A 15,275-nucleotide genomic window follows, 5' to 3' on the forward strand; every position below is an offset into this window, starting at 1 on the left:
CATGAATGTCTACTGATCTGCAGGATCTCCGCAACTACTTCAATACTTAAGTCTTCTGTACCATTTTTCAAACACATCTAACCAATATCATTGTTTTGCATGTAACAAGCCTTGTTAAAAATGATTTAATATAATCCAAACATATACAGGGTTCCACAACTATAAAATCCAAACACATAGGTAGGAAAGACAAAACACTAACTATGAAAAGCAAACCTGCTAGCCACTCATAATCCAGGTGCCATTTAAATTCACACACACACACACATTTTCAGAACCGCTTGTCCCATACGGGTCACGGGAGCCTACCCGGCAACACAGGGCGTAAGGCCAGAAGGGGAAGGGGACACACCCAGGACGGGACGCCAGTCCGTCGCAAGGCACCCCAAGCGGGACTCGAACCCCAGACCCACCGGAAAGCAGGACTGTGGTCCAACCCACTGCGCCACCGCACCCCTTTCCATTTAAATTCAGTATCTCAAATATAGTAATCTGTCATACTGAACTCAGGAAAGCTGACGGATTCAAGCACAAGTGCTTTGTAGTTGTAAGCAGCAGACTAGTAGCGGCGTCAGGGACAGGCGAGGGTCGGTCGATCTTTGTACTTTGTTCAGGGAAGCACACAAAAGCCAGAGTCACAGTCACGAAGCAGAGGGTCAAGGAGCCAGAGAAACCAACCGGAGGAGCACAGGACAAGGAAGGGAACAAGACAGGAGACAAGGAGAAAGGGACTTTGCTGTAGATTGCGACGAGCTGCTTCTTCTCAAGATGATGTTCTGCAATCAGGCATTTCCGTGTTGCCACTTTTATGCCCATCCTCCCTAATCAGTCACAGGTGAGGTCGCCGGGCACGTGGTTGGAAGTGTGACATAAACACACCAGGTAGTAACCATAAACATAATTCATTTTGTCATTACATATCCCAGAGTTGGAGAAGAACATCATGTGATTCAGATTTTTTTTTTTTTTTTAATATATATTGCAAGTATTTATCTGACTTGTGTTCTGCTGCTGTAACATAATAATTTCCCTTGTGGGATCAATAAAGTATATCTATCTATCTATCTATTTATCTAAACATAGAAACATGGAGAGGTGGCCTACAAATCTCTTGAGAAGCGTGCTGGTGGATGGTATGCAGTGTTATTGCTAAAGCCAGCAGAAGATACATTTTATGTTATGAACTAAGCTTTAAATTGTTATTCAACCCTGTCAGACTGGAAGTCTCTGTTTTATTTGTTTAGATTCTTTCATATTCACTTAAGACAGTGAACTGTCCTTGATGGTGATGTTAAAAATCTAAATCATTACATATTACAACCTCATTCATAAGCCAACTCAAATTGGAGCACTAACTGGGTTTGTACTTCAAATAAATAAGCAATAACCCCAGCGAGTCAATGGAAAGTGGTGTTTTTGACCCTGGTACTATAGCGCTGTAGTGTCTGACCCTGGGTAAAGAATGCAGGCGCGTGTGAACAGTGCACCAGTCCTACAGGACTTGGATTTCACGCCACTGGGCTGACACAGTTAACTTTGTACATTTGTTTACCACAGCGAGACTCAGATCTTTCAAGATCAAAAGAAGGAATGTTTTCATTGGTCCTCAAGCCTAAATTCTTCCACAGCCCCATGGTACACATTCAAAATATTTTTGCTGCCTCGACAAAGAAGTTTGATTTGGCACTCAGCAAGCTGCGAGCATTTGTTTAAAAACAAGAAGCGTCAAAAAACGCATCGGTTAAATATAAAAGAACATGCTCGCTTCAAAAAGACAACTTGAAGAGCTGCATGAGAAAAAAAAAAAGAAATGCCAGTGTAGATCCCATTATGCCTTCCACAGAAGAAGGAACTTGTGGCCATGCTTCTAAAGAATTCCTCTCTGTTATGTGGCACAGTTCTTCATGAGGCAGCCTTGCCCTCATTCACAGGAGCCTATACATGGGGCGCTCTGGCGGTATAGGAAGCCAAGTGCCAACTCAACAGTGCAACCAAAGCTGTGACCTATCTCTCTGTATCTCTGTACAAATCAACATGATACAACGCTCAGATTAAACCTGCCCACCTTCTCCTTTGTGTGGTCCCAGCAGTTCACCTTCCACCCAGCAAAGGCTCTTCCACCAATCAGGAGCGAGTATTGGCCAACACTAGCCAATCAGAAGCTAACTTCCCTCAGTAGCCCAGAGATTTCTCAAAACAAAAGAGTAGGCTTCTGTCCAAGTCTCATTTCCATTGTATTCACTTCTCCATAGCAACAACACCACTTCACAGCTGACATGACCACTTTCCTAGAAATGTTGCATACACTGACTTTCCATTAAGGTGCAACAACAGATTGTTTTGAAACTTTGCCAGATGGAGAGATTATGAGAAACTGTTCTGTTTGCTTTCTGTGCAATGTGGAAAATGTTGCTGATTTCCGACCCACTCACAATTGTACGTCCATGTGCCTCCGTAGCTTCCTCGTTTGCCAGAGACAGAGCCTTATTTTCATGGATCCGGCTACAGTGTGCTTAAAAAAGGGTAAATATGTTGCTGGCCAAATCTGAAGTACTTAATAAATAACCCTCTGCATCATTCTGATTTATCACCCAATTCTTGTCCACCAGATATTTCTGTCTATGTCCAATTTGCCCTAATTTTGCCTGAATTTAAACTGTATATTTATGCAAAAGTTTTCCATCCACATGTCCTCTCCTTGCATTCACCCAAATCTAACGTGTCCCCCGATATACATTTACAATTCATTTAGCAGATGCTTTTCTCCAAAGCAACTTCCAATGAACTCTATGTAGTGTTATTAGCTCAAACACCTTAGTCACCAAGTTAAGTTTGTGCATAATTTCACTGAATACCAGCCCCTATAATTTTTATCCCTACATTACCTAAAAACTTACTTCCCTGACTACCACCATGCATTTATTAATAGCTGAAATTCTGAATAAAAACAGCAGAGTACACAGCTCACTGCAATGAACCCTATAGTTGGGAGGTTTGGACTGGCATGGCAGAAGAAAAGTCCCCTCATTTTACCAGCTATTTTTCCTGTCCGATTTATAGTAAGCACCGAATGGACTGGCAGACAATCCCCTGAAATTACACAAAAATTCCTTGATGGCCCTGATATGTCTGAAAGTAGCTCACCATTGTGTGGTATAACGGTCAGCCCACAAAAGACAGGTTGGAAGTGTTTGGGCATTTTCAGACAGCCAGGGACAGTGAGGGCGCAAGTACAGATATGTCAAAGCATTTCTTTCCAAACAGGGGCTTGTGTCATGCCCCACAAGCGAAGCAGCTTACATGCCAGAGGTGGAGTTGGAGCTGGAGCTCAAGGCACCATTTCTGGTTTTTGTTCCATTCACTCAAAGTTTGACCACTAAATTGGATTAAACACCCCTTATCTCCATGCAGACAACTGTGAGCTCTGAGTACTTAGTAGTTTGCTGTTGCAAGAGTCTCGGGGAAAAGCACGCAGCACAATGGCATGCCTACAAAAAGGGCTGCCTCACTCCAGATTGCAAACAAAGTCGCTGCTTGTTTCACAAATAATAATTGGCCGCTCCTCTTGATTCTATACTGGTAGCTTTTCCATGGTGATGCTCTCCAGCACTGTGGCCTTTAACATCCAATAAGTGACACCCAAGTGCCCGAGCCTCTCTGCAATGTCACCATAATACAATGCATAATTACTATAGACTTCAATGCTCACTTTGCACTGCAGGGGACACCCCCAGTTCTACACTCTTCTGCACCTAATAATAAACCCTTTTGCAGAGAAATCAGTGTTTTTCTCAAATTACCATGGAAACTAAGAGATCATGAATGTTTTTTGTCCCACATTACTGCTTAAGTCAACACATATTGAAGGCTTCTTTCAAAAAAAGAAGATAGCAAGAAACATTTACAGTATCTATTAACTGTCAGCTTAAATTAAACTGATTTCTGGTTCAGTGACTGTTGTCAGTTCACTTGCTTTGACAAAAACATTTTGGTCATTTGTATTTATTTATTTTTTTGCTGTGTGTGTCTACTGTAAAGGACTTACAGATGTTATTGACTGACACAATGAGACGAATCACTTGGGCAGTTCAAGGTATGCACTTTTCTGAAGGCTGAAACAGTAGGGCCCTCCTGGATCTTAGAAATCTATGACAACAACTTAATTTATTCATTTATTTAGTTGATACCTTTTCCCAAAGCAACTTACAATGTTTTTAACACTAAGATACTTATATTATTTAGCTTTTCTCCAAAACTGACTCACAATGTTTTACCCACGTACACAGCTGGGTACTTTTAGTTGAAGGAATTCAAGGTACACACCTTGATCAAGGGTTCTACGGAAGAAGGTGGGATTCAAACATGCTAACTCTTGAGCCCAGAAGCTATAACAGCTACATTATTTGTTAGCCCTATACTGACAACCATTTACCCATTGATACAGCTGGGTCATTTTCACTGATGTAACTTGAAGTAAGTACCTTAATAAAGAGTACTACCGCAGGAGTGGGATTCAAACCCAAGACCTTCAATTATAAGTTGATGGCTCTAACCGCTATTCTACCTACTGCCCTTGGTTAAGTGTCTGGGCTCAACAAACATTCGGTCTCATTTTCTCTCCTTTAAAACCACGGGTGAGTCACTACATCCATTAAAGTTGTCCAATCCAGTTTCCAGAAGCACCTCTGCCCATGCATGTCCTCGCCTGCGTCTGCAAAGCGCTGCAGCATGGACCACAGGAAAGGCACATAAGACAGAAGTGGTAACAGCTCCACTGAGCCACTCCCTTCATGACCCCGCCAGTCGAAGGTGGCGAGTTAGGGTGTATCAGGCCACAGCAGGTATATACATGTGTCGGCGGCGCCGGGTACGATGCCAGGCTGCGCGCCACCATGGCTCGAGGATCCGGTCATGAATCCATACACAATGGGGCCCTTTCTCGATGTTGTCCTTCACCGCCAGTCTCTCAAATATCACGGTGCTCATTTGTGCCTCTTCGTACACAATAGCCTCTTTTTTCTGCCCCACAGCCAGGGCGGCATCAAAAATACAGCCCCTCCTGTCTCACCCATTCTATTCTCATTTTGACAAAACATAACCTAGTTTCTTTGTGTTCAGCTCTGCCGTCACAACAATATACCCGGCACCTATGCTGAGACAACCACACAGACGACTCTTATTTCCCCCCAGAGTTCCACTCTCAAGAATGCTCTTCTTAGAATTAAAAAAAAATGTAAATGTGCACGTATGTCATAGCTATTTGGTTAGTTATTCACTCTAACAATGTTAAGATTTTTATAATTAGTTATCCATTTTGACAGCTGAGTAATTATTACTGGAGCATTTCAGCGTAAGAACGTTGTTCCAGGGTATTACAGAAGGAGGTGGGACCTGAGCCTTGAGCAGCTTATGGAGCCACTCCTGCATTTGAAGACCGTGATCAATAACAGTGGAATGAAAAATGGTCAGTAAGCCCTACTATCACTAACTGCTCACGTGTCAATAAGATTGAGTGAAGAACATTGATCGAAAGGAGGGTCACCTTCAAACTGCATTCTTACGCACTAAACAGCAGTAACCCGGGGGTTTTTGAACAAATAAAAGAAGGGGTGCCCTTGTCAGCCTTGTTTGAGCGCAGAGTACTTTAGTGTACGACACACTGATAACAGCACATATTCAAACAAGGTGCTGCTGCACGAAACCGATAAAGTTGGTTTTCCGCAATATATCGCTTGACCTGTCAACCCGGTTGTCTTAGTTATCACATTACTGCCCACAACATGACAGGGAAGCACTCTCAACAAGACACGCAGCTGCAAAACTGCTACAAACCAGCAAAATGCAATCAACACAGCTGTGCTTTGCTCACATGGCACCAGCTCCCTGGTTCATCTTTTTTGCATTATGATTAATTATCACTTTCAACCTAGTATTAGGCAAAACAGTTTCAAGTCAATTCATTCAGTATTAGTAATCACTTGTACAATGCAGGGTCTCAGTGGTGTGGAGCCTGTCCCAGATGGAAAGGGGGTGAGGCATGGTACACCCTGTACAGGACACCAGTCCATTACACGGCAATCACACACACTCATTCACTCACACAGACACAACTGCCCATAGTGTGAAACATGCCCACAGAAACATATGTCTTTGGATTGTGGGAGGAAACCAGAGCAACAACTCCATACAGACTGAGCTGGACTTGAACTCCTGTCCAAACCCAAAGACCAACAGCTGTGCATAAATCAAAGTTTCACTTACTTTACTACAGCATTACCAAAAAAGTTAAATAAGGAAAAAAAACAAAACTATTTTTAGCTGTGACACTTTCCCAACTAAAAGACATTTTGTCTGGATTCAAACATGCTACCTCTGAGTCCAGAGGCAGCAGCTCCAACAACTACGTTACTTGTCATCCCTAATATTCATTTAGTTGAGATTTTTGCTCAGACCAGCTTACAGCGATCTACCCATTGATACAGTAGGTAATTCTTACTGGAGCAATTTCGGTAAGCACCTTACTCAGCGCCATCACAGCAGTGGGTGGAATCTGAACCTGTAACTGTCAGACCTGAAGGTGGCAGCTGTAGCACTGTGCCAGCAGACAACAGATGGGTAAGCGACTCTCAGACAGTAGCTCTAGTTGTAGGCATCCATCCATCCACACACACCCACATCACGTTTCCAACAGCAGCGGGAGACAAACTCACCGTCGAAGTGGTAAGAGCCTCGGCATGGCGACTGCTCTCTGGAGACTCCGATCTCCTCCCAAAAGCCAAGAGAAGAGAAAGCTATGATCCCTTCAGGGTGCCACCGGACGGAAGAACGGAAACAGCTCCCCGTCAGTACACAGCGACTGCACCGGAGTCCATCCCACTGGAGGCTCCGCTCGCTGCTCTTTGCAAACAAATGCCAAACAGGATTTTCAGCAATCCCGGCTGCCAGAACGCAAAGGAGCCTGTTCCTGTCATGGCAAAGCACCTCGGCCGCGATCCCACTGCCTAACCCCTGCCAAGCTGCACCTTGTTTCGTTTAGAAATGAAGCCCTGTGGATAGAGCACGATGGAAGGTGCACTGACCGAGCTCCCAGTGTGATTAATAGACAGATGAACAATAACATCCCAGTTACCACACGTTCACCATGCGTCTCCATTTCTAGGAATAACATGCACGTGCAGGTCTGTTGGAAAAACACACACCGGTTACTGGTGCAGTACCAGTGAAACAGTGTGAGGACACATTGTAGGAAACAAATTTATCACAAGGTATTTCATTAAGAAGCTGGCTGAGCAATCGAGGTGCAGTGTCTTCACACATCTTCTCCAGAAGGTCAAAGAGATGTGGGACACTTGTGTGTCGACTGGATTTCACTCTTGAATGAACTGGCTGTCCAGTTCATTCAATACAGCTGTTCACCAGGTGGACTCACACTTTGTACTGGTCACTGATCTTCAGCGCTTTGCTGTGTTAACAGTGAGGATGTTACAGCTGGATAGGGGCCAGTGTCCAAGTAAGGCAGACACCACGAGCTCTGCACAGCGAGCACGACGCCTTCCTTGCAGCAGTCTATGGTGTCCTGACTAACCACAGCAGCCAAGCCCACGTTTTCTTGGACGGGTGACATCGCCGAACGTTGACCTCAGCCAGAAATGGGACCTCTGGGACAAGATAAAGCATGGCTGTCCAAGGCATTCCTATGTGCCAGCCAACAGAGATGGGCAGCATCCACAACTCAGACAAACATCATCTGTCTACTCAACACATTTACCTCTTCATTTATGATACAGCAGACACTTTAATCCAATGATATACAACAACTAGCATACTACTTGGCCGACACTGTTGTGGAATACTGAAAACCTAAGGACACGTGTCTAAACATTCACCAATGGACAGAGACAATGGCGAAGACCTTGCTGCGGTGAGGACGCACTTCCGAGCAGCTCTTCTCCCAACCCCCATCCCTTTTAAGAGCACGGGCCTCTAAGCCAAAGCAGCATTTTCCCTGATGAAATTAATTTCCAAAGTAATCCAAATGACACTGCCCCCCACCTTCACCAGCCCCGCGGAGATGACAGCTGTCCCGGCAACCGCCTGGAAACACAGTAACACATTTAAAAAAAAAAAAAAAACATAAATAATAATAATAATAATAATAACAGCCAATAAGAACTTTGATTGGTTAACAGCCGGTGTGCGCTTCATTTACAGTATTACATTCGACCCCCCTCAAACAACAAAAGACACAGTCTGGTGCATATTTTCTTTTTTAAACCTAATGTAAGGTAATGGCAAACCTTAATTTGCAAACACAGTTGTCAAACATCTTGAAGGAGAAACACAGAATGAAAACGTGTTGTTTCCGCTTCATTCTGACATATTTGGAGCTGTTTTTTTTTTTTTTCTTTGCTGGTATGTTATTCTACGTTAGGCTATAAAACTAGTCATACTGAAAGTACAAAAAAACCACACATATTTTGCTCAGCATTTTTTAGAAGGAATCTATTCAAGTACAATCGCCTACTATACCCAGTTGTGACGATACAAAGGGAACAGTGTGCTGTCTCTCACACACACCCACACACACACGCGCACACACACACACACACACAATAGGTCAAGCACAGTTCAGGGTCAGTTTCCCCCAGGAGCCGGTAGAAGAAAACTGCTGGACACACCTGACAGTTGACACCGGCATGACAAAAGAGAGCAAACACAGGAGCTGTGAGGGAGACTTGCCGTTGCAACAGCAAATGAGCGGTTTCCATTTTCATAAGACTTCTGCACTGCTCTTGAGCTGCCGACCGTTCGGTCTGAGATTCAAACCATTCTTTTTCAGCTTTTGCACAACCTTTTGTCTAAGACAAAATCCATATTTAACAGACAGACATGGCCTGCTGCAGGACAGTGGGTGGGGTAGAATTAAAGGCCTTGGTGTTGCTGGTTCAAGCCCAGTAATGGGCCCTACTGTTGAATCTTTGCATAGGCCACTCAATAGGAAATGCTTCATGAAAATACCTTGCTGTCAAGAAAAACTACCAGAGAAAATATCTGACATAAACACAGGAAATCGGTTTCTGTCCAACCTCGTGTCTGTCCTTGACGACAGACACAGGAAATAACGTGGGCATTAACAACCAGCCAACTGGACAGAAGTGCGATCACCTTTGCCACTTCAGCATTTAGTCCGGAAGTACATTTACACGTTTACACATTTAGCGGGTGCTTTGTCGCAAAGTGACGCACAAATGCAAGCAAACCGAAGTGCATCAGCAACAGATGAAGAGCTTTAGATATAGATGTGTGGTTATGAAAGCACAGCCTTCTTGCTCGATTGCACCATTTTGCTAGTGAACATCACTCGCCAGGTTAAGGTCATGTTGAGAGGAAGGGTGGGTGGGGTGCCGTGACATCTTCTGTTTCCTCAACACATCCATTTTTATGCTTGCGTCATGCTCACTGGTTTTTGTGAGGAACCCCGGCAAACAGAATTTTGGTGGATCTCCAGAGCCTAGAGCGGCACTCCCGCTGCATCTCACCACACATCCAGCATCTGCCTTTGAGTTGGCACTTTGTCACAACTGCAATTTCACAGCGAAGTTCAAGACGCCCCGTGCTCCTCAGCACTCACGGCCTGAGACCCTTGACCAACATGGACCGAACTAAATTGTGGGCATAAGTCGCTCACTCGGATTTCCGGAGCTCATCCAATCTGAGAGCAAGCTCTGCCTTGGGCTACGGTCACAAAGTTGAATAAAATACAACCCTAGACGACGAGTTATGAAAAAAAAAAAAAACACCAATATCCCACCGATTATTACAGACTTCACATAACCCAAAAAAATGCAGGAAAATTATTGAGACCCTACACATACAGTACATACACTGTGTATATCCTATACAGGTTCCTATACCACCATGTCAGGGTACCATTCCTCTGATGTCACTTCTTCACTGGATGTAATGATGTAATAGCAGGGTTGTGCTGCACCTTGTACTCACTCAAGCATACAGTGCAATGAGTGTGAGGGCCAACAGGTAAATAGACTCGTTCATTTTTGGCTCTTCTGTTGCAGCCGCTGTTGTTGCAATCAAGTCGCAATGAGGCCAAACAAACACACATTCCCATTACATTCTGGAAGCGGTGTGTTAGACACGCCCCCCCCCCGAACACACACACTCAGTCCTCAGTGTGTCAATTCTTTTCTCAGTATTTTTTCACTGACTGTGGGCGCAGTGTGGAAGCGGAGGGCGAATCTGGGTCGCGTGCCCACTCCGGGTGGGGGAGGGTGGGGATTGTTGTAGTACATCACCCGTTCGTCTCGCGGAATTTCTCGAATCATCTGGAACGTTTCCAAAATATCACAGGAGCACGTGACCACAGACGAACGATCATGGTAGTAGTCTATACGAGGGGGGGGGGGGAAAGACCAAGCCAAGGATAACTGTACGTGACCGAAAAAAAAAAAAAAAACAAGAACCAGGTGCAGGTACTAAGTCAGTGGTTACGGGATTTTCCCGAGACAGGAGAAGAGCAAGAAGCCCAACTCACCAACCCCGCTGCAGCGCCTCACATCATGATCATCACCATGTTTTTATTATCCTGTCGCTTGTTGACAAGCCCTACTACCCGTGTGCCTCATTCATGGTTAACGCACATCTGTCCGAACAGGCAGCTCGCGATGCCCACCATGACTGCAGCGTATCATCATCATCATCATCATCTGCAGGTCCTCGCGACACGAATAACATCTTACCCATCTCCTGCGGAGGTGCATCAGAGCTTCACTGCGGATCACGAGCCGCTCTCTCACACCGTCCGTCGCCGTGGGAGGCAAAAGCAGCAACAACAACAAAACAAGAAAAACACATCCAGTGACAGCCCGCTTTCATGCGAGCTTCAGCACTGGCTGCTGATCAGATCGCCGGCGCGTTGGGAGTAAAATCCCCAGAAGGCTCCACATCCGATCGCCGTCTTACAGCGAGCCGCGCCGTAACGATTCGCGCTGTGCGGCGACGCGCGCGCGCGCCTCCGAGATCGCGAGCAAAGAAGCCCGGCATGAGCGCCTCGAGCACCCTGTCCCTTTAAAGCTTGCGGTTAAAAAAATAATAATGAAAAAAGAGAAGAAGAAAGAAAATAAATCTCAAAATGAAATGCACACAACATAATAACCAAGGAAGACGAGGTCCTTCATGTGTGCGTCGCTCCCGCCGCGTCCATGGCGATCAGCGTGTCAGGAACGCGTCCAGACCGGTTTGTGATGATGGCAGGAAGGGGCGATATCACCCAGAGCCCTTCACAGCGCTCAAACAGCTCTCCAACAGGCCGCCCCCCCCCCCGAACCTCCCGCATCCTCCGTGTCCGTTATCTGCGTACCACCCCCACACCCTCCCCCTCCCCGGGACTAGTCCCACCGCGTTCAGCGGCGAAAATGACGCCCTTCCGCTCTTACAAAGAAAGACGGTGGACCCCCTTCGTGCAGACCCTTCCCTTTCCACGAGCGTGCAGTTCCTCCTTGGGGGGTGGGCGGTGTGTGAGTGACAGCTGCGCTGTAAACAATAATCGCGCGCGTGGGCCAGTCCCGGGGCCCGGGGAAAGACCCCCCAACCCCCCACGTCCCCTTCCTTCGCTGAAAGGCGTTTCGATTTACAATACTTTCAGTTCCCGAATTCACATCTGCGAATAGAATGTTCGTATGTCAGAAATGCAAGTCATCAGCGGGCGGGAAGTTGTGCAGTACTGTATACGTTACAATACTAGTCGTACATGTACTGTGCTAAGACGAGGGGGATGTGAAGATGGGCTATTTTTAAAGTAAAATTATATTCTAAAAGGACAGACTGAGGATCTGCATAATGGTTTACATAGTATAGTTCAAGCGATTCCCTTAAGTCATCTCAGGGCTACATACTGTAGCCTATTCTTGACCATTTTTTAGAACAACAGGGGGAAAAGTCCCAATCCTATACAGAAAGAGTTGTAGCTATTTATTGCGGTGATGTTTTCTGTAAAGTCTCTTACAATGATTTATCATTTTTTACAGCTGGGGAAGTTTAACTTTAGTAATTGAGGAGGAGTGGCTCTAGCCACTACACCACCTGCTGCCCCAATAAATGTAATTAGTCAGACGTTTTTAAGCCGGTTCTTAAAGTGAAATTGGCTTTTCATCTAAAGATAGTGCTGTGGGCTGAGGTGTTGCCATGGTTCATGATGCAAAAAACTATTGCAAAATGTATTATTCTCATATTATTTCACTTAATAAAATTTTTTTTTTTAAAATGCCACTGCCAGTACCCTGTCATAAGTCTTTGTTGTTATCAGAATTCAGTTTGCTTATTGATCAAAAAGAGAAATGTATGATTTATGATGAATGATGTGCAGCAATATCATGGTAATGACAGGTTTTTTTTACAGCTTTTTGGTCAAGTTGGTGTATTAAGTACTCTTTCGCTATCAAAACTTAAAATATCCACGAGATACTTTTAGTCCTTTACAAAAGACCAGAAAATGATCTGCTTCTCTGCACGGAGACCAGGGCAAGGAAATGAAACACTCGACACAAATGTCAGCAAAAACTGCCGAGTCCCAAAATGCAATGGAGGAAAAGGACAATAAACAAATACCACCAACCGTCTACCGTCAACTGAATTACGAACTGGTATAACCCCATGATAAGCACATTTACAGTAAACACATATCCTTTTTTATTATGATATTACAAAAGCAAGACTAAAAACCACTATTTCAACTTTTTTTTGCTTGACTTCCTGCAAATAAAGTATGAGAACAGATAAGCAACATACAACAAAAAAGCATGACAACTGTGATGAAATGCAGCAGCATTAAAACATTTTTAATATATACTGAGGAATTTCAATGTCGTCATCAATTTTTAACTTAATATAAAATAAAATGCTTTTTCAGACCACTTTTGTTTTGGTCATGCACAGTCTTCACAGTCTATATATGAATAACAAAATATGGAAAATGCAAACCTGCCCATTATAAGAGACCACAGCTGCCACAGAGTAAGAAATATCTAGAGACCATCCTTGTGCACCCTGGCCTTTACTAGTGATCAGTCTTTGAGTGGAGTCAATGACTAGCAGTGCCTTTCTCCTTTCTCAGATCCAGCTGCTCAGCTGTCACTGTCCACTCTCTGTGGGGTTTGAGCCTGAAAACACTGACTATACAGCTGAGGCAGCAGTAGGAGAATGCATGAGCAAGAAACTGACAGAACCGTCCACTGAGACAAGAGAGGATTTTGTGCCACATCCAAATACCATGATAGGGAGTACTTTAATGTCTTCGGTCCGTTTCACAGTAAGACATTTGGATTAAAAATAAATTTTTCATGATCCCAAGAAATAAAAGACAAACCGCAGCTCCTTTCTCAATGAAATGTCTGTAGATGTGAAGGAGCAAGAATGTGAGTGGAGTGCTGTGTAAAACTGAGCAGGAAGCCTAGATAACAAATAAACACAATTTTTTTCTAGATTTTGTCTTCCTCCAAGATCAAAAGAAAATGTAAAGTGCATATACATAAAACACAAAAGGTGCACAGACACATTGAATATTCATCCATCCATTGTATTTTTACATTGTATTCACATTTATTCATTTAACTGACACTTTCCCCCAAAGCAACTTACTCCATTATGCAACTTACATTGATTCACCCATTTATTCAACAAGATAAATTTTACTGGAGTAATTCAGGGTAACTAATTTGCTCAAAGGAATTACAGTAGAGGGGGGGATTCCAAAGTTGCAACCCCTGAGTGCAGAGATAATGACTCTAACAAGGGTTGCAGTGGTCTGGAGCCTATCCAGGTAAGCATAGGGTGTGAGGCAGGGTACACCCTGTAAAGGGTCGAGATAACCAAGAAGGTAACATGCAAAGTCAATATAAACTGAGTGAGTCTGGAACCCAGAGCCCATGAGCTGTGAGGCACCAGTTCTCCCTGCTGTGCCACCATGCCACCCACCAAAGACACTATTCTTCTTATTCCAACAACAGAGACAAGCTGGCAGAGGAAGCAGACAGTGACCACAAACACCCCATACCGTGTGAGCAGGAAGGGGGTAGAACTGTAACTGATATATACTTAATGCACAGTTCACAAAGGCCTCCCTAGGCCAATTCTCCACGACTTCCTCCAGCTGCGAGTCAGCTGGACACAATATATATATATGGCAGCTGAACTGAAGCCTGGGCTCCACATTCCTGGTGTGGCTAAGTGTTTTTACTAAAAAGGGGTTTCTTTTCTGTTTTTCTCCCAGTTTTATTGTCTGCTTAAAGGAATCTGCACTCTATTTGTGTTTTATTTCCCTAGTTAACCACTTTTGTTGAGGGACAACTGCTCTCTGCAGTGTTACTATCCCGCCCATGAAACAACCTCAACCTCACAATACTTAAGAAATCTGATAGTAATGATCAGCCAACAATAATTTTGACTATTTAGAAAAAAATGCTAAGTGCAGTAAAGTTGCCTGCAGAAGAGCACTCTGTTAAACAGTGATTGGATTTTAAAAAAATGAACTGTAATGATTTGCGTTACTGAGGAGTGTCATGTTCAAGCAGAAACAGATGTTTACTGTAAAAAGTTGGGAAGTGTGGGGAAGATGTAAAATAGTTGTCCAACCGCTGTGGGGGCTGAAAGGGATTATAACGGGGGTGAGTCCTTGTCTGACAGTGTGAGGAGGTTAAGAAAAGCTTGAGAAAGGCTATAAGCAGGCTGCAGGTCCTTGAGGAAAAGGTATCCTCAGACCAAGAGCATTATTTCCATTGGTTTGTGCCGATACCTCTCGCTGTGTGCTGGTGTTCCAATAAATGTCCGTAATAAATGCTGTCCATGCATCTTTCTGTCCCCCATTCAAACCCAGAGCACTACAGTGTGATATAGCTGGAGCAGTTGTAATTTGCTCCACAATACATTAACTTCTCCAAAGCAACTTATGTTGTTAAGCTGCCTACAGCGATTTCCCCATTTACATAGCTGGGTAACCCTTACTGGAGCAGATAATCAAGTACCTTATCCAAGGGTACTACAGAAGTAGGTGGTATTCAGTCTTGTGATTTCTGGATTCAAAGGCAGTAGCTCTACCTACTACGCTATCAGCTGCCTGTACCAACTTTGAAATTAGAGCAGGATATGAAAGCATGAAGGATGGACAGCCTGGATTTCCCAGTATGGGAGTGTTCACTGAAGAGTGGACAAGATCCTGACCCACTGTCTGGAATAACACAGCACCACCCTATATCCAAAGGCGC

General features: G+C 44.3%; 1 protein-coding gene across 4 annotated transcripts in view; it reads right to left on the bottom strand.

The window, feature by feature from the left end:
• The window catches only part of LOC108930685 (beta-1,4-mannosyl-glycoprotein 4-beta-N-acetylglucosaminyltransferase-like), a 28,108-nt gene extending 16,515 nt beyond the window's left edge, over positions 1-11,593 (bottom strand). Inside the window, exon 1 of one of the 4 annotated variants that reach the window (XM_029246537.1) lies at positions 11,174-11,593. Coding sequence is in view for 2 of the 4 variants with exons in the window: in XM_029246535.1 (XP_029102368.1) it covers positions 6,711-6,736 (26 nt within the window). In the remaining 2 variants the exon portion in view is untranslated. Of the gene's footprint in view, positions 1-6,710; positions 9,916-10,757 lie in introns of those variants that run through there. The other 3 variants (XM_018746061.2, XM_029246535.1, XM_018746057.2) reach the window with 3 other exon arrangements.
• Positions 11,594-15,275: the final 3,682 nt, after the last annotated feature.

Source organism: Scleropages formosus, chromosome 20 (assembly GCF_900964775.1).
Source record: "Scleropages formosus chromosome 20, fSclFor1.1, whole genome shotgun sequence".
Classification (NCBI taxonomy): domain Eukaryota; kingdom Metazoa; phylum Chordata; class Actinopteri; order Osteoglossiformes; family Osteoglossidae; genus Scleropages; species Scleropages formosus.